Genomic DNA, 27,891 nt, shown 5'->3' on the forward strand with positions numbered 1-27,891 from the left:
CGGTATATAGGGGTAAAGGTGTGCGTGCATGCATGCATGCATGCATGCATGTAAAATGATTTAAACTCCAGGGTAGTCCATCTGTTACCTTTCTCCAGTGTTAAATTCACACGCACTGTGTCTTGAATGTTACTACATTGGACTCTTGACAGGCTTTGGCTGTAGGGAAAACCCTGAGAAAAATGGTATTTGTTCTTAAAATCTTGTCCTTTGTCTCTTCTTCCCACTGCCTTCTCCCTCAGGATGAATTGCAGAGGCTGCTAGAGTTGCTAAAGGAGCAAGATCCCCTGCTTGAGGAGCAGCTGCAGAAGCTCTGCATCGAAATGAATGATTTCATTGTTGCACTGTCTTCGGTGCAGCCCTCCGCCAAGAGAGAAGGCTTTGTCACGGTCCCTGATGTGACATGGGCAGATGTTGGAGCCCTGGAGGACATTCGGGAGGAGCTCACTATGGCAATACTGGTAGGCATGAATGCCGTTTAAAGTCCTGTTAGGCAGTGCCAGGCTAAGATATCTAGCTGGAGTCAAACTTGCATGATGTTTTCTTTGGGCATATACACAGGGTTTTATGTGTACCACAGCAAACTGATCCTAAATTCTATGGCAAGGTCCCAGGATTCTGCAGCATGCTGGTGCCGCAAACTGGAAATTCTGCTGCACTTTCATTTAAAATTATAGCATTCAGAGAGATGTCTAACTAATATAAAAATGAATCCTAATACAATCAAATGGGCTCTTTTTTTTTTTTTCTGAGGTTTAATTTATTTTACACTGTCCCCACACTTGTTGAGTTTTTGGTGTGTTGTGAATTTTTGAAGTGATGGATAACTGCATCTGAAGTATCATGGAAGTTTTGGCAGCTGTGTTGGGGTAACTGGGGATTTGGTACCTAGAGGAATGAGAGGCCGTTTGGTGTTTTGGGATAAGCATATCAGCTGGATGCTTCTGCTATGAAAGTACCAGCCATGAAATAGTCGTCTTAGCATATGTGCAACTTGCCTCAGGAGGCATGTGACCAGGATTCATGGCCGAATTCGGTCTGCTGGTTACTGATGGGGAGTGCGACATGAACGCTGATCATGTCCCCCAGTGAAATAGCTGATGATGGTTAACTATGAAACAAAAAGGTGACAATACCTGATTGAGGTGAATAAAGGAGATTGCACTTCTCTGAGCTATCATTTTAAGATATCTGTAAACTCAAGAGGATAATTGCATTGATTTACACACACACACACTTTACATTTTCAAATTTCATCTTCCCAATATGGGCTAGGAAAATATTTTACTTTTAAAGGAAAGCCTACATTCTCGAGCATAGATCTGTTGCAAGGTATAGATTCTACTGCCAATTCCATGGCCACGGTACATGGGGCCTTCTACATGTACCTAGAATGTATTAGTGCATAATTTTGTCCATGGTTCTGTATGTCTTTATTAAGATCCTGATAGCCAATTTTGTGAGGCCTTGTTTCTAGTGTTCTGAAAACTCTGCTTTGTAGTATCTGATGTTTACTGCTGGTAAAATATTCACAATTTTACGAATGAACATGTACAACTAACTTTCTCTGGTTGATCTAATTGGTCTTCGTTAATGATGAAACATTTTATGGGGACATTTATTTTATGGTTTTGAACTGTGAGTGAATTTGGGTCTAAGACTTTTCTGACAATTTGCTAAACTTTATTGTATAACTTGTAAAAATAATTGTGCATGCATTTCTCACTGCAATTTCCTCTTCCTCAACAGGCCTTTACATAAACTGGGTATTCATGGTGGGCTTAAGTAATAGGTTTTTAATAAAACTGTTTAGAGTCAATGTCTGTATCTAAATTATGCACAACATAGTCATTTGCTTCCACAAGCCAGTACCTACTCACCTATTTTTCAGCTCCAAATATGCCCATATTTTTGCTTGTTCAGTTTAGGTGCAGAGTTATGCACCTTTTGCTTTAGCTCTAGTTTGCAGTTAAATGAAAATTCACTAATTTCTGTCAAAGATAACTGTTCGGGGTTTTTTTTATAGGCACCTGTGCGGAATCCAGAGCAATTCAAAGCTCTTGGCCTCACAACTCCAGCTGGTGTTCTACTTGCAGGGCCTCCTGGGTGTGGCAAAACACTTCTGGCAAAGGTAGGAGTTAAGTAATTCACACCCTGCATATGACTACTGGAAGGTGGGAGAGAACCAAAATTAGACCAGAAAGTCCTAGAAAGGAAGTAGATGTTTTTGTAAGAATAACCAGTTAGCTTTTAACAGCAAATAACTGGGTCCAGGCCATTGTCAAGGTTCTTTTCCCCGCTCTGAACTCTAAGGTACAGATGTGGGGACCTGCATGAAAATCCCCTAACCTTATTTTTACCAGCTTAGGTTAAAACTTCCCCAGGGTACAAACTATTTTACCTTTTGCCCTTGGACTTCATTGCTGCCAGCACCAAGCGTCTAACAAATATATAACAGGGAAAGAGCCCGCTTGGAAATGTCTTCCCCCCCCAAAAATCCTCCCCAAACCCTACACCCCCTTTCCTGGGGAAGGCTTGATTAAAAATCCTCACCAATTTGCATAGGTGAACCCAGACCCTTGGATCTTAAGAACCAATGAAAAAGCAATCAGGTTCTTAAAAGAAGAATTTTAATTGAAGAAAAGGTAAAAGAATCACCTCTGTAAAATCAGGATGGTAAATACCTTACAGGGTAATCAGATTCAAAACATAGAGAATCCCTCTAGGCAAAACCTTAAGCTACAAAAAGACACGCAAACAGGAATATACATTCTATTCAGCATAGCTTATTTTATCAGCCATTTAAACAAAACAGAATCTAATGCATATCTAGCTAGATTAATTACTAAGTTCTAAGATTCCATTCCTTTCCTGTTCCCGGCAAAAGCATCACACAGACAGAGAGAACCTTTGTTCCCCCCTCCCCCCCCCCCCAAGCTTTGAAAATATCTTGTCTCCTCATTGGTCATTTTAGTCAGGTGCCAGTGAGGTTATCCTAGCTTCTTAACCCTTTACAGGTGAAAGGGATTTTCCTCTGTCCCGGAGGGATTTAAAGGTGTTTACCCTTCCCTTTATATTTATGACAGCCATATAATAGGAGTTGAGCTCTTGCACTTACCCCATCAGAAGTTGGAGTACAAGATTTTCTTTGGAAGTTATTCAGTTTCTTAGTAAAATAATTACGGTTTAACTTGAATGGGGCAAAAACAAGGCAAAGAATTAAATTATAAAAATAAAATAGTAAATAGAGGAAAGAAAATGGTTCATTTATAAGGTGCTGTGGAATTTTCCACTGTGGAGAGTGTGATCAGACCTGGTTGGCTGTGCTCTTCTTTTTTTTTTTTCTTTACCTTATTCCTTCTATTGCAAATGCTCTTGCGTTCCTGCTGAAGCATTACATTTCTTATGGCCTTCCTTCCTCTCCAACACCCAAAATTTTCCAACCAGTTGTTGTCTTTGAACATCAAGCGCTGTTTATGGGCTGAAATTTTTGTGTAGCTCTCATCAGTCAATGAGAATTGTGCAGGCAATGCCTTAAAAATAGAGCTGGGCACAATTTTTCTGACAAAGGTTTTTTGCCCAAAAAAATCTACATTGGAGTTGACTGAAATATTTTGTGAACTTGTTTTGAATTTCCTAAAGTGTTTCAGCCCCACCAAAAGATCTGAAAAGGTTGAAAAAACTTTTTTGAATTTTACTTCAATTTTATTTTTAAAAAAGGCTAAAAACCTCAGAAACAAAATGTTTTGTTTGATCCAAAAATGATTTTTTTTCTTCATTTCTCCAAAAAAAAATATTTAAAAACCCTTTTGTTTTGGATGAACCCAAAACTGTGCATTTGTGTGGAGTGGGTAAAGGGATAGTAGATCTCCTAAAGAGCTTGGTATATTTTGACAAAGTCTTGACAGATCTCCTTTTCCTTGATGGTCTTCATAGTTCAGTGGACAGGATAAAAAATAATATCCCAGCTCAGTGTCAGCATCTGGAATCTTGCCAAAACAGTCAAGGAGAGAAAATGAATCTCATATTTTTATTTTTACTATGATCATTCCCTGGAGACTTCAGAAAGTCTACTGAGGATAAGGAGTGAGAGCTGAATTATATCTGTCTTGATCTTTTTCTTAGGCTGTAGCAAATGAGTCTGGACTGAACTTCATCTCTGTGAAAGGTCCTGAACTGTTAAATATGGTAAGTTTTTTGCTCATGGCACCTTGGCCTCTGCTGTTCATTGAATTATTGGCTAAAGCCTGGGACAAGTGAAAATCCTAACCATTACATAGTTGATAGTTTGCACAACAAAAATTGCATTGTATAACCTCTTCCTCATTCTTATAGCCCTTATGGCAGACAGGTTGCTCTCTAGAGCAGTGGTCTCCAGCTGTTTTACGCACAAGATCACTTTTTGAATTTAAGTGCAACCCAGGATCTACCCTGCCCCGCTCACTCCATTTCCCCTCCCTCTGACACTCACTGTCCCCCACCCTCACTCACTTTCACTGGGAGTGGGTGCGGGCTCCGGGCTGGGGTGAAGGGGTTTGGAGTATGGGAGGGGGCTCCGGGATGAGCCTGGGGCAGGCAGTTGGGGTGCAGAAGAGGGTGCAAGTTGCAAGCTCTGGGAGGGAGTTTGGGTGCCGGAGGGGGCTCCTGGCTGGGGCAGAGTGTTGGGGTACAGGAGGGGGTATAGGGTGCTGGCTCTGGGAGGGGGCTCAGAGCTGGGGCAAGGGCTCGGGCTGCTGGCTCAGGCCTGGCGGTTGGGATGTGGGAGAAGTACAGGCTCCTTCCGGGCGGCACTTACCTCGGGTGGCTCCCTGTCGGTGATGCAGCGAGACTAAGGCATGCTGCCTGCCTGCCCCGGCCCCAAGCTGCTCCTGGAAGCAGCTAGCCCACCCCTGGGCAGGGGAGAAAGGGGAGGCACATGGCTCCGAGCACTGCCCCTTCCTACGGGCACCACCCCTGCAGCTCCTATTGGCCGTAGTTCCCTGTTCCTAGCCAATGGGAACGATGGGGATGGTGCTTGCAGGCAGGAGCAGCGTGTGGAGACCCCTGCCCCTCCACCTCAGGAGCCTGCCTTAACCCCACTGCGCCGTTGGACCTTTAGCAGCTGGAGATCACAATCAACAATCAATTCTGTCAGCTCAAGGATCGATCAGTCGATCGCGATCTACTGGTTGGTGACCACTGCTCTAGAAAGAGGAAAGAAGAATTTTGGGTGGCTTAGATCTGTCCCAGTTCAAAAGACTTCTCATGGTAAAGAAAATGAGGCCGTGGGGGGCCTGGTGAAATAGCCAGTTACTTGCATCTTTGCCAGTATGTAAGTAAGACTAAGGACAAAATTTTCATTCTTAATGAGAGCTGTAGGTCCTCAGCACATCTACAAATCAGGCCACCTACTTAAGCAAACCAACTACTAAACTAACTTGAGCCAGCCAAGTTTGAAAATGTTATCAAAACTCATTCCCAATCTACTTTTAATAGAGGTTTAAACATCAGAAAAGATGTCAGTGTTCAAGGTATGTTGCTTAAATGTCACTGCTTTTTATGATCAATGATTAACACTAGTTTGAAGCTTCAGTCTCTCGTATTTCTGAGCACTGGGCTTAGAAACGCTTACGGTAATTAAATTTTAATATGTGCTACAGTTTCAAAGTGAGAAGTGTGTTGAGCACAATGGGTTCAGCCTTAGTTTTTCAAAGCAGAGTTGGAGGAGTGTAACACTTAACTGCTTATCGGTAGTGGGTGAAGTAGAACTAGAAACAGTGGATTTGATTGATTGTCCTGAGCTTCCTAAAGTCTGTTGAAAGAGATTCCCTTAGGCAGGGAAAGAGAAATCTACCATAGTGGGGATCCCTGTCTCCTTAAGTGCAAAGAGAAACTGTTTGACTCCTGAACTTTGAGAGTTTTGAAGATAAATGAGTGCCAACTGTAACAATGGTAAATTAACATGTTTGGAAAAATGAAACATTCCTATTCAGAATTTGATCAATTTTTTTTACAAGTAATGACTGTTTTTGAGTGAACCTCTCACTTCTATTTCAATTGTTCCTTTCTATAGTCATATTATTACAATATGAACTTCAGATGATGCAAATCTGTGGATGACTTTGATAACTAAAATGATGAAGATCCATGAAGATTCTAGTGAAGAATTTAACTATTAATTCTTAGTCAAAACGCCACAGATATAATTTTTTTTTTAAAAAGGGGGGATTCTTACCTGTTTGGCACTGAAGCTATGTTGCATGTAACATTTTTATCAAATGTGAGCATGTGTAACTGAGACATCTCAAAGATAACCAGTTCAGATGTAAATTTGTCCCCAATTAAAAAAAATGATGTGGCAGACTTAAATGGAGTGAACTGGCAACCCTCAAATTATGGGTTAAATTGGGGTTGTCAGGCAATGTGTAGATGTCTCACATAGTTTCATTGAGCTTTGTCTTGCTTATTTCAGTATGTTGGCGAAAGTGAGCGTGCTGTACGTCAGGTATTCCAGCGGGCCAGAAATTCAGCCCCTTGCGTTATATTCTTTGATGAAGTTGACGCTTTGTGCCCTCGGAGATCAGACCATGAGGTGAGTCTGAAAACACCTCCACAAGTAACTTCACTCGGTTTTGGGTTTCAGAGTGGGGAGTGTGTTGTGTAAACTTTTAAATACTGTCTCATTGGCCCCTTCCTCAGAGACCATTCAGTAGAGATGCCACATAAATCTGTTGTCTCCCAGAAACAATAATTCAGTTTCAGGATTGCCATAGATTTAAGCCAAAGATAAAAATGCAAGCACCAAATATGTAATTGGGTATGATACCTACTCCTGCTGATCTCTGTACTCATAGGTATATGCAAATGGCTCTTGGATTATGGAAAATTCCTCTAATTGACATATGTTAGTTTGGGAGTCAACAATATCTTTTGTCACTGGAAAGCCATAAGGGAAAACAGTTTGCAGTTTAGTGTAGGAACTGCAAAATCGGGCCAAATCCTGAACCCTGTTTGCAATAATAATGGGAACAAAAGCTCCTTTTTGTCATGTATGCTGAGTCTGTGCTGGCCCAACCAATAAAGGAAATGTTTTATGGCAGAAGCAGAGTGGTATATATGACCTTCATAGCTGCTTCACCAGAGGAACCCATCTATCTTGATTTGCCTTGTGGAAGAGAAACTTGAGCATTGTCTACACGTGGAATTAGCTCCTATTTAAGTCATCAGTGTAGCTGCACCAGCACAAATTCCCGTGCATACAAGGAAAGTAGCAATTTGCATTGGTGGAACAGCCGCCTGCTTGAAATCAGAGTTCCACCAGTGCAAATTGCAGCTTTCCTCATATATGCTAGGGATTTGGGCTACAGCAGCTACACCAATGGCTGAAATTAGGCTAATATTAAGTGTAGAGCATGCCTTTGTTTCGATGAGCCCAGACATGTTGCTATATAGATGTTCAAAGATGTAGCGCCTTTGAAGTTTTCTACAGCTACCTAGAGCCTTCATGCCCTCTGTGTAGCCATGGAGTCAGTGTCTGTGCATTGTCATCGGTGGGTTGGGTAGAGTGCAACTCCTTCCTATGGGTAGGAAGGAGAGAGTTTGAGCAGCTTGCCTCTAAGTACCCTGTTCCTACCCCACCTTCAGAATGTGCAGAGATTTATATTGTTGCAAAGCACAGCTAGGCTGACGAGTCCCTGCCAGGCTCTGTGCTGTGAACTCTATAGGACTTGGATTTGGGGCCCAAATCAATATAAATGCCATGGGCCTGGTTCATTTTGTTACTCCAGTTTTTACATTGGTGTAGCTTCAGTGAAATTACATCAGCATAAAACTGGAGTAATGCAGTAGGGAATCAGACCCTAGTTATGTATATAATAACACAATTTTGAGAACTCCCTGTCCTACAGTTATCGAGCTCAAGGAAACTGGTGCTGTTTTGCCTACTATGCTCCAGTATCGGAGCTATAATTCCTGTGGTGCATAGTTGGGATTCCTATTATTTTAGGTGTTTCCATTTGCTTTTTATAATTGTGTGTATTTCTACCATTGATTTGATTATCTGCCAAATCTGGGCAGGTTGAAGGTTTTGTATATTTAATTTCAGAATAAAATTTATGAATCTTAAAACAACCAGCTAGACATCTGCAGAACCACCAAACAACCTCATCTTGTAATTGAGCCCTTGTCCCCTACCCCCCCATACCTGTCCACCTATTCTTCCTTGTCGTGTCTACTTACTTTTGTCTGCTAATAGAGGCATATTTCTAGCCATTGCTCTTAGCCTAACTTTCATAAAAAGCAAAGTTCAATAGGATTCCACTTTTTTAAGAGAGGCTTATAAGTCTACTTCCGCTAATAGAAGCCCTGTCCAAGATCTTGTAATTTTAAAGCATGTGTTGAGTAGTATACAATAGAGTTTAGAACAGTAGTAGCTATAATGGGGATGTTAGTTCAGTAGGACTTCAGAGTTATGAACACCTCGGGAATGGAGGTTGTTGATAACTGTGAACAAAATGTTATGGTGATTCTCTGAAAAGTTTACAACTGAACATTGACTTAATACAGCTTTGAAACTTTACTATACAGAAAAAAAATGCTGCTTTCTCATTTTTTTTTTTTTTTTTTTTAGTAGTTTGTTTAACACAGTACTGTACTGTATTTGCTGCCTTTTTTGGGAGGGTGTCGCTGCTGCTGCCAGATTGTGTATGTGCCATTCCAAATGAGATGTGTGGTTGACTAGTCAGTTTGTAACTCTGGTGTTCCTAACTCTGAGGTTCTACTGTATTTAATTGAGTTGAGTTGAGCTGGTCAAAATGTATTTGGTTTACAAGTTTCATTGGGCAGGGCTCTCAAAGCCTATGTATATGTGGTTTTTATTGTCTATACTTAAGCAAGACAAACAGAATGGCGGGTGGTTCAAGTGGCGAGTGCTTCACAGGATAACATAGTCCTAATTTTTTTTTTTATTTAATGAGGAGGAGGAGGATTCTTGTCACCTGTTAGATAGGAGATGTGTGCCAGGTGCAAAGGTGGTGTGACACATGAAATTGGGTTAGTGGTGAGCAAAGGAGATGATGGAAGTGGTCAGGAATGAATCTTGATCAAAGTGCTGCGCAAGAAGCATAATCTTGGGGTGGTATTTTGGAAGACTAATAAGTACTTTTTCTGTATTTAAATGATTCACATTCTTGCTTGCTTTCTCAATTTTGCTTGAACCACATTATTGTTTTCAGGCAGGTGCCAGTGTCCGTGTGGTAAACCAGTTGCTAACAGAGATGGATGGTCTGGAAAATCGTCAGCAGGTTTTCATTATGGCTGCTACCAACAGGCCAGGTGAGAAACAAAAAACAAACATGCTTGCTTTTTTTTCACACAGAGACTCTCGGGTTTAAAAGAATATATTTTAAAAACAAGTACTAATACTTGTGTTTCTAACATCACCTTAACATACTATAACTGAAACTACTTTCAATATCTAACTCTTCACCATTTATGTTTACTAATGTTTCTCTCTGCTTGAACAATGAAGAGTCATTTTTTGGTTCTCATTTACTAACGAAATGATGCAAGGTTTGGGTTGCAAACACTGCAGGAGATGTGAACTCAAACACTGTTTCATAGAGAAGTCAAGAAAACATTTCTACATGAAGGGTGTTTTAAAACCTTTAATTTATATAATCTACTTTAAGGCTTAATTGACTGACACTTAAAGCAGGTGTGTTGTCTTGCTTGTATTTTTTGTTTGCATTCTTTAATATTCAGATGAGGTCAGGTGACTTTCAACTAACCTTTTTGTGTACATAAAAGCACAGTGGTTGTTCAGAATAAGACCCTGGCATAGATCAAGTTTCATGCAGACATAGGTCTATTCCAAGTTGTCACAAATGACAGGATGTGAAATGAAGTTAACGTGTTCAGATATAAAGCTGTCTCAGTTGGTTCCTGATCCAGAGCTTATTGAGGTAAATGGAAAAATTGCCATTGACTTCAGTGGGCTTTGAATTAGGTCCTTGGAATTTAGAAAATAAGATTAGAAATAGTGCACACAGTGCATGCTCCTTTCTGCTTGCATTGTTTACCACTCATCTGTGTAGTTTAGGTTTATGGCTTTGTATATTTTATACCAGATTTTCCATATATCATCTCTCCTCTCTCCACTCCAGAACCCCTCTTCACCCCCCCCCCCCCAAAAAAAAACAAATTATTCTCAAGAACCCTAGCATGCTCTGTTTTTTCAATTGCCTTCCTCTCATCCTGGACATGTTTCTGTTTCTGGCCACTCTGTCCCCATTGTTTAACTCCTGAAATCTTGGGGTATGTCTACGTTGCAAGCAGAAACCTATGGTAGCAAGTCTCAGAGCTCAGGTCTATAGATTTGGGCTCGCGCTGCAGTGTTTAAAAATAGCTGTGTAGACGTTTGGGTTGAACCCTCAGGCTCTGAAGCCTAGTGCCCTAGGCTCAGCACAAGCCCAAACATTGACACAGCTATTTTTAGTACCACAGTGCAAGCTCGAATCTGTAGACCCAAGCTCTGAGACTTGCTGCCATGGGTTTCTTCTTGCTGTGTAGATGTACCCTGGGTGATTTTCGTATATGTTAGCAACAGCTTCTCCATTTAATACACACAAAACTGTCTCTTTTTTTTTTGTTTTTTTTGTTTGTTTTTTTTTTTGTTTTAACATGACACTTCTTAAAATTCACTCATTACATTATTTGTATAATAGAATCACTTATGGACCAAACTGAGGCCAGGGTCCCATTCTGCTAGGGATTGTACAATCAGAGTAAGAGGCATTCCTTGTCCTGAAGAATTTTCAGTCTCAATGGACAAGGCAAAGAGTAGGTACAAAGAGAGAGAACTTAGAATGAACAATATGAAGGTCTGCAAATGCTGTGTTAGTTCTGCAGTTCTTTCGGTGTTTGTGGTTTTTAATTTGAGTGGGGTTTTGTTACGAAGGAATTAGATAAATAGAGACAAAGGAAGGGAGAGGGAACATTGAAGGGGGGGTAAGGTACCTGGGGAGAAGGCAACCAGGCAAGGCATAATGAGTAAGGCTGAAGTAAAGAGACAGGGAGGGTGGGAAATGGAGTGAAATCCAGTCAAGGTAGGGGAAAAAATGTCCAGAATAAAACCTGAAAAAAGCAGTCTGGTCTCATGGGTGCCCTAGGATCCCTTCTGCAACTGCTTGTCTCTGCTCCTGCCAGCTGAGTTTCTGGTATCTCTTCTCTGAACTCATGGCTGGGTGGAGGGATGAGGCAGCATAGGCCCTGGTGTGTCCCCAAAGGGAGGCTCTCCCATGCATGATTCTGAGTTTGAGGGTGCTTGAAGGAGGGGTAATTCCTGAGGGGTCTCACAGCCATACAAAAGAGGTCGGGGCAGCTATCTCTTGAAACTACTTGTGTCTGCTCCAGTTACCGTTGTAATCCCCACTTGGCACTATGTTTTATTATGCTGATTATTATTTTATTTTTGAGCAAGTACTTCTTATTAGACAATGGGGGCATTCCACCACACCATCACACCTTATATCTATTAATCGAACTTCCTGTAACTGTCAAAGCACACTTTAAATTTTCGTTTTTTTGTCTGGTAAATTGTCAAATGTCCAGACTTAAAGAACAGGCATATCACCTGCCTGTGCCCCTACAATGTTAATCCCACCAAACAGAGAACCTCTTACTTGGTGTAGGTTCAGTTCAGTACCACATACCTTTAGCACTAGATAAATAATATTGGAAATCTGTTGTTTGAAATGAAATATGCAATCTGGATCCAAAAGGGCTTTCTCACTCACTATGAAAAGGAGTACTTGTGGCACCTTAGAGACTAACAAATTTATTAGAGCATAAGCTTTCGTGAGCTACAGCTCACTTCATCGGATGCAAAGCTTATGCTCTAATAAATTTGTTAGTCTCTAAGGTGCCACAAGTACTCCTTTTCTTTTTGCGAATACAGACTAACACGGCTGCTACTCTGAAACCTGTCACTCACTATGAACAGTCTCCCTCCGAATGTGAATTGTGGGGTGAAGGTATTTTGGCAGTGTACATGCTGCTGTTCTGAAGAGCACAGGTTTGCATTTCTTCTTGCTGAAGAGTACAAATACTTCTACAGTTCTGCTTTAATGGCTTCTTCCAGGTCATATTCATGTTCCTCATAGGCTTGGCTGCCTTCACTACTCCTTTGTCTAACTGAAGTGATTTATCAGCTGTTACCTGCATACAGTGCATCCACTGGGCACCAAGGCAGGTTCCGTACTTGGAATCTGCTCCAGGAAACAATCAGTCCTTCCTGAGTATAGCTAATGAACTCCAAGCAAAGGCTATTAGAAAAGTGCACTCTGTGACTCTGGTACATTATTTGCAGTTACAAAAGGGAACTTATGACTTGGGGGCACATAGTAACTTTTTTTCCCTAGCACTATCTCTCCAGCAGACTGTTTAAATTACATAGAGGCTGTTACCTCATTGTGCCCATTGATGACAATGGGAGATCTTGAGCACTGGATCAGGCCTTTAATTCCCTTACAATGCATACATAGCGCACTGAATAAAGAATGCTGCAGGATATAATTTCACAGTGTAAAATACTCAGTTTATGTATGATCACTGAAAGATAATGACCAGCTAATATTTTGGATGCAGAAAGAAACACATGCATGAAGTTGTTTGACTTCTTGGATGTGTTATAGCTGGGAAAAAAATAGGATTAATAGATGAAGACATCTTGGCAGAATTTACAAATCTATTATTGTATGTACAGAACCTTGAAATGAGCTTTTTGTGCCCAAAGCAAGTATTTAATAATGAGTTTTTAGGAAAATTGAGACCTCTAGCTCATCAGGCTTCATGGATGAATGTGTTTATTTAAAGTGTATGTGGTGAAAAGATCTGGAATTCATGTGAGAAATGAACCAAACAAAGAAAATGAGCTAACATAGTTACCCTGGAAATGCATCCGATGAAGTGAGCTGTAGCTCACGAAAGCTTATGCTCTAATAAATTTGTTAGTCTCTAAGGTGCCACAAGTACTCCTTTTCATAGTTACTTAGAATGTGATTCTTAAACTGATGCAGTTAGGGTCAAGTTCCCGCCATGCCACTTTCTACATCCTATCATACTTTTCACATCCCCTAATTTTTGCTCCATTTTAAAAAAACAAAAAAAAAACAAAAAAACTTTCCCATAGTCCACACGGCACTTGTCAGTATCCACCATCTCTCTGACAGAAGCATGGAGCCTTCCACCTCAGCACAATTCTCTTGTCTGTTGCTAATACAGGAAGCACAATTCTCTAGTATTTGTGCAGCTTGAGGGTGTATTGCTGCAGTTGGGGTTGTGATGAGGGTGATGCAGAGGTGTTTGAGCACAGCTGGATGCTGATGGACACTACACACAATGCTAGGTTGCTGATGGCGTTGTGACAAAGCTCTGTCCTTGTCTCCGTGGGTCCCGCGTTTCCTGGCAGATTTCGCTAGCCTCAGAGGCTCACTGTGACTCTCCACATAACCCTTCTTTCTCTAGAGATAAGGGTCACAGTCTACTGAGTCATTTTCATCATAAGCCAGCAAGGGAGGTGAGGAGAAGTTATCCTTCCTTGCACAGTCTGTTGTCTCCCAGTCTCAGCGATTAATCAGGGGGCAAAGGTGGGTGGGGGAGCCCTGGCCCACCCTCTACTCCGGGCTCCAGCCCAGGGACCCTAATAGTATCAGCTATGGTAGCTGACCTTTTAGAAACATGACATGTACAATTCCCTGGGCTACTTCCCCCACAGCAGCCTTCACTTCCTCAAGCTCCACTTCACCCTTAACTCAGGGCCTCCTTCCTTGTGTCTGATATGGTGTGTACTACTCAGCCTCTCCAACAGCACAACTTCTTCCCACTTCCCATGCACACCCACCTGACTAACTGGGAGGCTTTTAACTAGTTTCAGCCAGCCCCTGATTGGCTTCAGGTGCCCCAATCAACATAGCATTCTCCCTGCCTTCTGGAAAGTTCTTAATTGGCCCCAGGTGTCTTAATTGACCTGGAGCAGCTGCCATTTCACTTATCCTGGTACCAGGGATTTGTTTAGCCTGGAGCTAATATAGCTATTTCCCACTGCTCTTCCATAGCCATCTGGCCTTGCCCCATCACAGCGTTCACAAAGCAGCTCCATGTGGCAAAGTGCCATTTCTGGACCCAATAAATGAGCACTGATTGGTGGGATCACCTCATAATGCAGGTTTGGAACAGTAAGCAGTGACTGCAGAACATTCAGATGCAAAAGGCCACATTTCTGGGGCTGGGTGCCAAGTTGCCTCAGCCCTCTCGTGCAGGGACACCAAAATGAGCAGCATTGAAAGTGGAGAAGCAATTGGCAATCACTCTCTGGAAATTTGCAACATTAAATTGCTGTCAGTCACTGGGCAATCATTTTGGAGTTGGAAAATCTACGGTGGGGCCATTGTGACCCAAGTGTGTAAGGCCGTAAAATGTGTCCTGCTACACAGGACTGTGATTCTCAGTCATTACTAGCTGTTACTCTTCTTGGAGGTACCCAGGGTTGTGAGGCACTTCACTACCACCTGCCCTTAGCATAAGGAAGCCTTGTGCTTGTCATGCGTCAGCCCCCTCACTCCACCGACAATGGGCAACACAAGCATTCCCTCCCCAGTCTCCACTGTTCCTCTGCATGTTTGGATGCTCCAGTCTCTGAGCATAGCCCTGGAGTATCCTTCTCCTATTCCACTGGACACTTAAAGATTTGAGAAGTAGCAAGTAGGAATACTGGAAACAAATGGTAACATGTAAAATAAAATCATAACACTCATTCTAAAACTTAGATCATTACCAAGATACTCTCCTGTCTACTGAAGTTTAGCTCACCCAAAATCTTTGCAGCATTTTCCAGACAAAACATGCTGACACTTTTTCTTCGGTAAAAGATCTCAGGCATCTCTTGGTACCCTTAGATACATCAGGACAGTTCTTTGTTCTTTTTCATAAACAGGACACCCTTGTTTTTGTTTTGTTTTTCCCCATGGCCTCCCTCTCTTGTTGACCTTGCAATCTTTTAATTAGCATCTTGCGCTATATGCAGATAGTCTTATGTTTTGGGACCAGACAGGGAGATAAGTTCCTGCTTGAAAGGAACCTGCTTAATACATCACTGCTTGGTTACCTGCCTTAAGTTCAAGGCTTTGAGAACATAGTTTCCAGAATAGGTACATAACTCCTTACATATTACTCATATGTCATGGGAAGGTCATGCCTGACTAATCTAATCGCCTTTTATGATGAGATTACTGGTTCTGTGGATGAAGGGAAAGCAGTGGATGTATTGTTTCTTGACTTTAGCAAAGCTTTTGACACGGTCTCCCACAGCATTCTTGTCAGCAAGTTAAGGAAGTATGGGCTGGATGAATGCACTATAAGGTGGGTAGAAAGCTGGCTAGATTGTCGGGCTCAACGGGTAGTGATCAATGGCTCCATGTCTAGTTGGCAGCCGGTGTCAAGTGGAGTGCCCCAGGGGTCGGTCCTGGGGCCCGTTTTGTTCAATATCTTCATAAATGATCTGGAGGATGGTGTGGATTGCACTCTCAGCAAATTTGCGGATGATACTAAACTGGGAGGAGTGGTAGATACGCTGGAGGGGAGGGATAGGATACAGAAGGACCTAGACAAATTGGAAGATTGGGCCAAAAGAAATCTAATGAGGTTCAATAAGGATAAGTGCAGGGTCCTGCACTTAGGATGGAAGAATCCAATGCACCGCTACAGACTAGGGACCGAATGGCTCGGCAGCAGTTCTGCGGAAAAGGACCTAGGGGTGACAGTGGACGAGAAGCTGGATATGAGTCAGCAGTGTGCCCTTGTTGCCAAGAAGGCCAATGGCATTTTGGGATGTATAAGTAGGGGCATAGCGAGCAGATCGAGGGACGTGATCGTTCCCCTCTATTCGACACTGGTGAGGCCTCATCTGGAGTACTGTGTCCAGTTTTGGGCCCCACACTACAGGAAGGATGTGGATAAATTGGAAAGAGTACAACGAAGGGCAACGAAAATGATTAGGGGTCTAGAGCACATGACTTATGAGGAGAGGCTGAGGGAGCTGGGATTGTTTAGTCTGCAGAAGAGAAGAATGAGGGGGGATTTGATAGCTGCTTTCAACTACCTGAAAGGGGGTTTCAAAGAGGATGGCTCTAGACTGTTCTCAATGGTAGCAGATGACAGAACGAGGAGTAATGGTCTCAAGTTGCAATGGGGGAGGTTTAGATTGGATATTAGGAAAAACTTTTTCACTAAGAGGGTGGTGAAACACTGGAATGCGTTACCTAGGGAGGTGGTAGAATCTCCTTCCTTAGAGGTTTTTAAGGTCAGGCTTGACAAAGCCCTGGCTGGGATGATTTAACTGGGACTTGGTCCTGCTTTGAGCAGGGGGTTGGACTAGATGACCTTCTGGGGTCCCTTCCAACCCTGATATTCTATGATTCTATATGTACATTTTGAAATGATTGACGATCAGTGGGCTACTGGCTTTTGGTAGAGATTTTACATATCACCCTTTGGTAAACTATTGTACATATACTTGATCCAGGGGACTCTGTAAAACTCTGTGCATCTCCTGTGCCCTCTTGTTTGGTCACATGATGTCTTGTGGTATAGCCCAGGCCTTAGTTTACAAGAACATCAAGAATCATTACTATAGGTAGGATTTGAATTGTTCCAAAATTCTGTAGAAACCATTGTGGATTTTGGTCTGCAATAATTAGTAACCTGTCTCATTCTATTGAGTATATTAAATTTATCCACAAACCTTGTTGACTCTTGTCCTAGCTCTTTAGGTAGCTCTGTCACATAGTTATGTTCTCTGTTGTGTAAGCGCATTTTGTAATTTGCATGGTCTGAGATACTTATGAAAAAGGGTTGGATGTTATCCAAAATGATTAAACAAATGCTGAGCACCACCTTAAGGGGTGTGTTTGAACACTGAGTAAATTTTTCTTTCCCCATTACAGAAATGTAATCATTCAGAGTCTCAGGATCGTTTAAGGGCCAGTGACTGAAAAAAGGGGTAAGAGGAAGTATAGACTAGTAGTTAAAGCAAGTGGGTGGGAGTTAGAGCTGAATGTTTTACTAGACTTTGTCATTAACTTATTTTGTATCCTTGGACAATTCACTTAACCTCTCTGTGCTTAACCTCCTGTTTTTGTAAAATGGGAATCATGCTTACCATATAGGGGAATTGTGAGGCTTAATTTAATATTTGTAAAGCACTTTGAGATCTTCAGATGGAAAGTAGAATAAAAGTGCATAATGTGGACTGTTTGATACCGTTGCACTAAAAGCAATTCTTAACTATTGGAACGACTTCTTGTCATCTGTTCTTAATGTGGCATAACTTTCCCCATAACATACACACGTAGCAGCTGGAAAGTGTATTTGTGCCAGAAAAGACTAATGTTGTTGACAGCACTGTGCTTAGAAGAACAATGGGAAAAAATGCAGGACTGGGCACTGATCTTGGCTAACCCTTCCCTTGCCTGATGAAGAGTCTACAGTACATCGCTCTTTAGCCTGTGTCCTTCCACCATTATACCTGCAATAGCTAACACCATAGAGGTGTGTCTGTGTGCCATGGATGTACTTCCTGTCTCTTTTCCTGACTATGATATCCAACTACAGTAATACCTGACTATGATGTCATCAAATAAATTTCCTTAGTCTGTGATTTTAAAGAAATCAGGATTCTTCAGCAATAGGGATAAATTGCCTGTGCTTCTTTATCCACCATATCTATATCTAGCAGCAGATTTCTCCCAACTCTTCAGTTCACAAGAGATGAATTTATGGCCACTAATCACTTAGGGACATCTGAGTGCACAGTCTGTCTATTAAAATGGATGCATGACTGCTGTATCTTGGAGAAACACTGGTTTGTTGATGGTATTGCCAGAAGAAAAAGGTGGTCAGCACGTCTTTGACCTGTTTATTTCCTTTTATATCACAGTTTTCTCTCAGAGGTGAAGGGTATTTAATACACCAAATGTAACTGTAACCTTTGCACAAAACAGAGTACAATTCTAAATCCAAGATTACTAGTAGTAATAGTAAATTATGGTAGCATGCAAATGCCTCAGTCTCCTTTGGGGCTCCACTCTGATAAGCACTGTACAAACACAGAAAAGAGAGTCTGCCCCCTGAAGAGCTTATATCCTGCTGGATTCCCTTCTTTTTTGCATCTCTTTAGGCTGGTATGAACCTTCTTGCACCTCTCATAATTTTTCACACCTCTGAATTTTTGTTAGTGCATATATGAACTATAAGGGTATTAGGATCTTTGTTTGGATTAATTGATCTTTTCCAGGCTTTTTAATATTAGGTTTTCTTAATTGCAACATTAGTATGTAGTTTGTAATAGCTGTGTTTCCTTGCATCCTTTCTCAACCTTCCTACCTGTCTGCAAAGAAATTTATATTTTTAATAAATACCTTTTAGACTTCAATAATCTTGTATCCAAAGTGGCCCCCATTACTTGGGTGTTTGAGCACCTAACAGTTTGTATTGTATTTATCCTCAAACACTTCTGTTAGGTATGGCAGTGCTATTATCCCCATTATACAGCTGGGAAATGAAGGCAAAGAGAGAGGCTAAGTGACTTGGCTGTTGTCACACAGGAAGTATGGGGTGGAGCTGAGTCTATCCCAAACCTGAGACTAGAGTCCTAACTATTGGACCATCTTTCCACTCTTACTACAATAGGATTTTAGTATTTATGGACTCCTGCTGTGTTTGAAGACTACATATATGCCGGTAGTGCTTAAAAGCTCCCATAGATTTCAGCAGTACTTAAACAGCGAATGGGCTCCTGCAAACATTTGACTTCATGAAGGATTCCAGTTTCTCTCATCTCCATGTTCATTTCTCTCCCAAGACCAAAGAGTCCCTGGAGTCCCTGGTCTGCACTGTGTCTCAGGAGACCAAGATCATGTGCTGCTTTGCAGCTCCATCTAATATTTTGATATCTTCAAAGAACATATGCCCTCCTCTATTAACTTCCAGAAAAGTAAGATCCTATAGCAATGCAAATGAACAATAAAAAGGATTGTTTATAAGAAAGTGTTTTCACCTGCATAACTATTCTTTGCCAAGATGAACATTGATTTTTAATTTACCTTTTATATTACTTTAAACATTTTTGGCTATAGTTGATTTGGTGAGAATTTTTGCCTTACCCCCAAGAGAACAAGCTGAAAATATTTTTTCCTTTTGTGAATTCATGTGGAACTCCTTGTTCAGCTATGTCAGCACCCTCCAACCATTCAATCTCTCTCTCTCTCTCTTTCTCTCTCTCTCTCTCTCTCTTTTTTTTTTTTAACCTGATTGGTATTAGGTACCATTGAAACAGTATCTTAAAGACATTTTTCTTTTATTCCACACACAAACTTCTCGTATTGCATCTAATTTCAGGATTATATTTTGTCTTCCTCTCCGCAGACATAATTGACCCAGCTATCCTACGCCCTGGCAGACTGGATAAAACACTCTATGTGGGTTTGCCACCACCTGTGGATCGACTTGCTATTTTAAAGACCATTACCAAGGTGAGTATTTGGAAAGAGATCTATACTATGAGAGGTCATTCTTCTTCTTCGAGTGATTGCTCATGTGTATTGCATAGTAGATGTGCATGCTCGCCACATGCACCGGTGCCGGAAGTTTTTCCCCTAGCAGTACCCAAAGGGGAGCACCGCTGTGCCCCCTGGAGTGGTGCCTCCATGGCACGGTAAAAGGGGAGCTACATGCTCCCCCCACCTTCAGTTCCTTCTTGCCGCCAGCGAAGATGCGTCGGAACTACTCTGCTCCAGGTTAGCTGTAGCTCCTCCCCAGAACTTTTTCGTTCGCTTAGTGCTAGTACCTGTTGTTAGCCGGTTCTTTGTCAGTTCAGTTAGCTAGAGTATCCGGGCCAGGGTATGCCCCGGGCCCTGGGCTTCAAGTCGTGTGACACTTGCAGGTGTTCTATGCCAAGAAGGGACCCGCACACGGATTGCCTACGCTGTTTGGGTAAGACTCACATCAGCGACCGCTGTAAGATTTGTAGATCTTTTAAACTCTGAACAAAAAGGGAAAGAGACATTAGACTCCGGGCCATTCTCATGGAATCAGCACTAACCCCAGCTCTGGCGCACTGTGCTTATTTGGCTCCGGGCACGGTAATTTCGGTACATGGTGACCCTTCGGTGCCTTCCACTCGCTGGCACTGCTCCCAATCTATGGGACACAAGAAGCTGAGGAAAGGCCCATCGTCGCAGTGGCATCAAGAAAAAGTAGGGGCAGAGGCTAGACCCATGTCGGGCAGCCCTCGTTCCCCTCCGGCCCGTAGGCCTCTGACTCATGTTGAGCGGAGTAGCCTAGCCATGTCAGGTCAGGCCTCTCCGGATGCTTTCGCTGCTGGAGGCCTTGCAAGTGGCTCGAGACATCATGACCATGCCGGTACCAGGGGTGCCACCAGTGTCAGGCCTTCTCTCCAGAGCCAAACCGCCGCTGGGTTCCCTGCAATCACCCCAGCTCGCCGCCCAGCGATCGTTCGGGACGCAGTCCACGTACATCGCCGTTAACGCCCACTAGACTGTCTGGTTGGATGCCATCCGAACGGGGCTTCTGGCACTGCTCCACACCATGGAGCGATTACCGATGTGACCGAGAAAGGGACTGTCTGCAACGCCTGAGTTGTCAGGGCTACCGCAGTCGGTCACAGCACGGGCGCTGTCACCACTCCCGGTCAGACTCCTGCTCTCGCTCCCCACTGAGACACTGCCCCTGCAGCTAGAGGCGTAGATCACCAGCACCGCGCCGTCAAAGGTCCGCGCATTGGAGCAGATTACAGAGCAGCAGCTCTGAGTGGTACCACTCCTCTGCATCGGGGTCGCGGTCCCGTGGACGCTGTCATTCCAGGCTCCGCCGTTCCTCCTGAGATAGCGCCGGGTCACTTGTCAGCCTGACTTGCGCTTGCAGCCGCCCCTCCTTGGGTCAGCCTAGTCAAGCTGGCCAGCTGGTGCTGCCAGTGCCGCAGCAAGGCAGTGGCACGGGACTCCATGGCAAGGGCAGTGGTACCAGTGGGCACCGTGACCTTCAACGCAGCCCCAGGTGGGAGCTCGCTCTGTAACCGGAGCTTCAGAGGCGCCTTCGGCCTTGCTCTCTAGGGCCCCGGGAGATACATCGGTGGGACATATGTCCTCGGGGCCACGCCCGGAGTCCGACCAAGGGGTGGACCCTCCAGTGCCGGCAGACACTCGGAGCTCCATGCCGGCCTCCTCCCTGGCTCCGGATGACACAGTTGTAGCCCCTCTGTCCCGCAGGAGGACTTCAGAGCACACCAGGAGCTCCTGAGAAAGGGTAGCATCGAGCCTTAACCTCCAAGCAGAGGAGATGGAGGGGCCCTCAGACTTCCTTTTTAATGTCCTGTCCTCCCTGGTGCCGGGAAGGGTGGCTTTGCCCCTCCATGAGGTGGTGGCAAACATTTTGAATGCCTTATGGCAAACGCCAGCTTCCCTGGCCCCCATTTCAAAGAAGGCAGAGCGCAAATATTTTGTACCTGCCGAAGAGCATGAATACCTTTACACCCACCCGGTGCCCAACTCCCTGGTGATCAAATCTGTCAACTACAGAGAGAGAGACAGGGCCAACCAGCTCCCATGCCCAAAATTAAAGATTCAAGGAGACTGGACTCTTTCGGATGGAAGCTGTATTCATCTTCAATGTTCCAGCTGCGGGTGACTAACCACCAAGCTCTCCTGAGCAGATACGAATTTAACTTGTGGGGCTCACTACCAAAATTCGAGGTTTCCCTCCCAGAGCGAGAAAGAAAGAAAGTTCAAGGCGCTGCTGGAGGAGGGTGTGGCTGCTGCCAAAGCTGCCCTATAGGCGGTGGCGGATGCGGCGGACACGGCTGCTCAATCCATGGCCTCGGCAGTATCCATGAGGAGGGCATCCTGGCTCCTGCTGTCTGGGTTATCCACAGAGTCCCGGTCAATTATGCAGGATCTCCCGTTTGATGGCAAGGCCATGTTCGCAGCACAAATGGACGCCAGGCTGCATGGCATGAAAGATTCCCGCACAATCTTGCAGACCCTGGGTCTTTACGTACTGCTGGCCAAAGCCAAGTTCAAGCCGCAGCAGGCCCCTGCCCAGGCTTCTCAGCCTAGATATGAGCCCGCCTGTAACAGGTCTAAGGATCAGAAGCGGCACCCTCAATGGCGGTCACGTCCTGCCCCGCAACCTGGGCCCTCTAAGGGCAAGTAGGCGGGGAAAAAGGCATTTTTGATGGGGGGGTGCAGGGGGTACCCGGGCAACTCCCAAGGGGACTCCCCATTCAATAAAGCTTCCCTTCCACAATTGCTTGTGTATTTTCCTCTCTGAATGGTCGCGACTAACCTCAGACCAATGGGTCTTCAACACCATCTCTCGGGGCTACATGCTGCAGTTTGTCTCGCCCCCGCCCAACCACCCCCCATTCCTCGCTGGTCTGGGGGACCCATCACATGTGGACCTGTTTAGAGCAGGAGGTGGGCCGGGTCCTCAGTCTGGGAGCTGTGGAAATGGTGCCTGGGGAGTTCAAGGGCAATACTCCCGTTATTTCCTTATCCCCAAGGCAAAAGGGGGTCTCAGGCCTATCCTGGATCTGTAGGACCTGAACCAGTTCATGGTCAAGCTCAAGTTCCGCATTGTCTCCCTGGCCTCTATTATACCCTCTCTGGACCCCGGCGATTGGTACGTGGCCCTGGGCCTGCAGGATGCATATTTCCATATTCATGTATTCGAGGGGCACAGATGCTTCCTCCGGTTCCTAGTGGGGAAGAACCACTATCAGTTCATTGTCCTTCCGTTTGGCCTATCCACTGCCCCCAGGGTGTTCACAAAGTGTATGTCGGTGATGGCGGCCTACCTCAGGCGCCGGGGGGTCCAGATCTTCCCCTACCTGGACGACTGGCTGGTCAAGAGCAGCTCCTGGTCGCAGGTGCGGGACTACGTGGCGCTCCTTCTGTCTGCTTGTGCCAACCTGGGTCTGTTGGTAAAAAAGGCCAAGTCAACATTAGTTCAAGTCCAGCGCATAGAGTTCATTGGGGCGCTCCTGGACGCCTCGACCGCCACAGCCTCCCTCCTGCCGGGCAGGTTCGAGACCTGAAAGGGCTAATCGCCTCGGTCTCGAAATTCCCCCTGACAACGGCCAAGGTGTGCGTACAGCTCCTGGGTCACATGTCGGCGTGCGTGTATGTAGTACACCACACCAGACTCCAAATGAGGCCCCTCCAACTTTGGTTGGCCTCACAGTTTTCTCCCAGGCCCAGGACAGTATGGACAAAGTCCTCACCATGCCCGACCCAGTGATCACCTTCCTATGGTGGTGGTCCTCCCCGAGCAACAGGCTCCAAGGGGTCCCCTTCCAGAACTCGGCCCCGTCACTGGAGCTAGTGTCCGATGCATCGGACCTGGGTTGCGGGGCCCATATGGGGACAGTTCAAACCCAAGGGCTGTGGTCGACCACAGAGTTGTCCCTCCATATAAATGTCAGGGAGCTCAGGGCGGTACGCCTGGCATGTGTGGCTTTCCACTCACACTTACAGGGCAAGATAATCAGGGTTCTCACAGACAACACGACCTCCATATTTTACAGCAACAGGCAAGGCGGGACCCGGTCCTCGGCCCTCTGCCAAGAAGCCCTCAGGATGTGGGACTTCTGTATAGCCCACGATATCTCCCTGAGGGCCTTCCATCTGCCAGGAGCCCGCAACACATGGGCTGATCATTTGAGCAGAGATTTCTCCTCTCAGCACGAGTGGTCTCTCCACTCAGAGGTGGTTCACCAGACCTTCCGAGTGTGGGGAATTCCCCAGGTGGACCTGTTCGCAACAAGGCAGAACAAGCGTTGCCCCCGGTTCTGCTCCAGAGGGGGTTTGGGATGGGGTGCTATCTCAGATGCCTTTCTCCTGCCGTGGTCAGGCCAGCTTCTCTATGCCTTCCCCCTGTTTCCCCTCATCAGCAAGATCCTAGAGAAAGTGAAGTTAGACAAGTCATGGGTCATTTTAATCACCCCGGCTTGGCCCCAGCAGCATTGGTACGGGACCCTGATGAGCCTAGTGGTGACCCTGTCGCAGCCGTTGCCTCTCTGCCCAGACTTGCTCTCCCAGAACCGAGGCCGTCTCTTCCACCCAAACTTAGAGGCTTTCTACCTCACAGCATGGCCGCTCAATGGCTGGGCGGGGAGGAGCGGACGTGTTCAGAAGGGGTCCAATGTGTCCTCCTGGAAAGTCGGCGGCCGTCCACAAGCTGAGCCTACTTGGCAAAGTGGTCCAGGTTCTCCAGGTGGGCTGTTGAGCAGTGTGTTTCCCCGACGGCCGCCCCAATTCAGCTTATCCTGGATTACCTCCTCCGCCTTAGGACCCAGGGCCTGGCCCCCTGCTTGGTCAGGGTGCACCTGGCGGCCATATTGGACTTCCATCTGCCAGTGCAAGGTCGTACGGTGTTCTCCTATACTTTGACTAGATGGTTCCTCAAGGGATTGGACCGTCTTTTCCCATATGCTAGGTTCCCTGTCCCACAGTGGGATCTGAACTTGGTGTTGTCCTGTCTCACGGGACCCCCCTTCGAGCCTCTGGCCACGTGCTCCTGGTCTCGTCTTTCATGGAAAGTGGCCTTCCTGGTTTCCATCACATCTGTCAGGCAGGTATTGGAGCTCAGGGCTCTGACCTCTGGACCCCGGTACACGGCTTTTCACAAGGATAAAGTCCAGCTCCGCCCACACCCCGCATTCCTCCCTAAAGTGGTCTCCGCCTTTCACGTGGGCCAGGACATCTTCCTACCTGTCCTCTGCCCCAAGCCTCATGCATCCAATGAAGAACACCTCATCCACGCGCTCGATGTGTGTAGGGCGCTGGCTTTCTACCTGGAATGGACTAAGCCGTTCAGGAAGTCTTTGCAACTGTTTATTGCTTCGGCTGAGCACATGAAGGAGCGATTGATCTCCATCCAGCGTCTCTCTCGCTGGATCACGTCATTCATCCGCACCTGTTGCGATCTGGCAGGAGTTCCCACGCCACCGACTGTGAAGGCGACACGAGCACAGGCCTCGTCAGTTGCCTTCATGGCCCACGTCCCAATTCAGGACATCTGTAGGGCCACTGCCTGGTCCTCTGTTCACACGTTCACCTCGCACTATGCGATTGTCTCCCAAACCAGCAACGATGCCAGGTTCGGTAGGGCTGTACTCCGTCCTGGGAATCTGTGAACTCCTCCTCACCTCCAACAGATATAGCTTGGAATCGTTTACTGTGGAAACACATGAGCAATCACTCGAAGAAAAGACAGTTACCTTTTTCCATAACTGGTGTTCTTCGAGATGTGTTGCTCATGTCTATTCCACATCCCGCCTTCCTTCCACTCTGTCGGAGTTGTCCAGCAAGAAGGAACCGAGGGTGGGGGGAGCACGCAGCTCCTCTTACACCGGGCCATGGAGGTGCCACTCCAGGGGGCGCAGCGGTGCTCTGTCTACAGGTACTGCTAGGGGAAAAACTTCTGGCACCACTGCACGTGGCGAGCACGCACACCTACTGCGGAATAGACATGAACAACACATCTCGAAGAACACCAGTTACAGAAAAAGGTAACTGTCTCTTTTTGGAGTTGTGTGGAATAATATTATACAAACTACAATCACAGAAGAAGTGCAGGGCCCAATATGACAAAACATTAAAATAACTGCTAATAAAGAGTCATTAAAAGAAGCACCCAACTTTTTTTTTTAACTTAGTGATTAAGGTTGATATGGACCAACAATAATAGATGATCAAAAACTGAAAATGCTTGTTCCCATGTTATGTTTACAATTAGGACAAATTAATGGGATTCATTCCTTCATAAGAATGTGCATGCAATGCTTTTGTATATCTGTTGGGCCTGCTATCTTTGTCACACCAACGTGTTTGATGGTGGAATTATAAAACTTTGCACACAAATTCCAGCTATAGACCTTATTCAGCAGTAGTTATTTATATGTATGTAATTCCCATTGGGATCAATAGGAGACTTGGGTGTGCTGGGGCTGCAGGAAGAAGTAGATGTGAAAAAAAAAAAAAAAATTTTTTTTTTAATTGTGGTTTCCATCTGTGGGTAGTGGCTTACTCTGCCAAGCATGAGCCCTGGATTCTGTTCCTGCTGCAGTGTGTTTCTCTCTCCTAGGTAAAGAGTACAGCATAACAATATTGTCTCAGTAATAAGATATGAAGAGTGTTTTGAATTGTTCAAAAGCACCTCTTCCTTTTACTAAGGGACTAGTGTGTTGATGGCTCTGAAAGAATCCCGTAAAATTTCCTTGAATTGAAAAATTGGCTGAGGCTTGTATCTAAAGAAGGGATGGGACTTTAAAGACTCCATGAATGACGTGGAGGAAACCGTGAAAGAGGATTTAAAAAGGAAAAAAAACACAAACTCCCTTGAAATTGTAGGCAGTGTTATGGTTGAATGTATGTGGGCTATTAATAAATCTCATAATGGAAGGTAAAATGTAGAGAGAGATTGGAACATGTCTGCTTCTGTCATGACTCATGCAAGAGTCAGACTCTCATTAGGACTCTGACTTGCTTCAAATATATTTCTCACGCGTTGTTTTTGTATGATAGCATTGTAGAAATAAGCCTCTCTCCATTTACTCAGCCTACCTGAAACAACCTAGTTACCTTGTCAGTTATTGGCTCTGAAGCCATAGAGGGGACTGTTCTTTGGGGGGTTTTTTTTGTTTGTTTGTTTTTTTTAACGAGTCAGTTTTGAGGACACATGGGGGATGGAGTTGTTGTAATTTTAATTTCTTTTTAAAGTATCTTTTTAAAGTTAAGTATCTCCTAAAAATTGGGCTTCTGCCATTTTTTGTTGTTGTTTTGTGGTATACAAAGAAGACCCAAAAAGCTTTTTGGAGGAAGAAAATGTTTTGTGGTTGGGCTTTATCTCCTCCCCTCTTGCCCTCCCCACCCAATTCAGCTAGAGAATTTATGGGGATCTTGGAGAAGTCTTGAGCTACTCTAACTCTTTAAATGATGGAAGAAGGGAGTGTTGAATCTTTTTAAAAATATTCCTAAGCGTGTGTTAGGCATTGGAGTTCAATATGTTTCGGTAGATACAAGTTTTAAACAGTCTGACTAAAAGTCCCTTCCCTGAGAGCCCTAGCCCTGCCGCGTGGGGCTGAATTATAATTTTCAGGAAGTCATGGACGTGTTGTAAAATCATAGCATCCGTGACTGACTTGTAGCCTAAAATCATTGCAATAGTTTTCCAGTCACCATAAAGTCTTCAAAACTAGATAAAGACCTGTATTTCTAATGTAAAGAAACAACAACACACCCTCTCCAGGTAAAGGTGATACTATGTAGGAAGGTTATGGGAGACATACCCTTTCAGGCCTTTTTTTTGCATCATAAACAAAAAAGGACACAAACCTTTTGAAGATTATATTTAAAGTATCTGCGTGATCAAGCTACTTTTTTTATATGCATGTGTTCAAACTTGTTATACCCGAATACAAGACACATTCAGGATAGAGGTATGTGTTTTTGAGTGGGTGGCTCTCACCCATCCCTTTTCTGGGGTGGAGGGTGGGGTTGTGTTTCACTACTAGAGCTCTAAGAAGCCCCTTGCTATCTTCTCCCACACACAGTACACACTTTCCATCTAAACACTTTTAGCCACCAGCTGAAGAGCTTGCCTGAAGCAATTGGGAGGAAGAGTTCTGAAGTGATGCAAAATGTTCCAGCCCTTATGCCATTTGGAGGACTGAATGCAACATCTTGTTATCAAGCGCAACTCCTGCCAATCCAGGAAGCAGGAAGCTAGGATACAGCTGTGGAGTTCTAATGCAAAGTTGATGCTTATTGGACTTGGAGA

At 44.6% G+C, this 27,891-nt stretch overlaps 1 protein-coding gene across 2 annotated transcripts in view; it reads left to right on the forward strand.

Moving 5' to 3' along the window:
* NVL (nuclear VCP like) overlaps nt 1-27,891 on the forward strand; it is a 76,206-nt gene that overhangs the window by 29,271 nt on the left and 19,044 nt on the right. For both annotated transcript variants that reach the window (XM_038394168.2, XM_043511710.1), the window contains exons 14-19: nt 243-461; nt 2,027-2,131; nt 4,126-4,188; nt 6,452-6,571; nt 9,213-9,312; nt 19,459-19,565. In XM_038394168.2, the coding sequence (XP_038250096.1) occupies nt 243-461; nt 2,027-2,131; nt 4,126-4,188; nt 6,452-6,571; nt 9,213-9,312; nt 19,459-19,565 (714 nt within the window). The remainder of the gene's footprint in view (nt 1-242; nt 462-2,026; nt 2,132-4,125; nt 4,189-6,451; nt 6,572-9,212; nt 9,313-19,458; nt 19,566-27,891) is intronic.

The sequence above is a fragment of the Dermochelys coriacea genome, chromosome 3 (assembly GCF_009764565.3).
Source record: "Dermochelys coriacea isolate rDerCor1 chromosome 3, rDerCor1.pri.v4, whole genome shotgun sequence".
Taxonomy (NCBI): Eukaryota; Metazoa; Chordata; order Testudines; family Dermochelyidae; genus Dermochelys; species Dermochelys coriacea.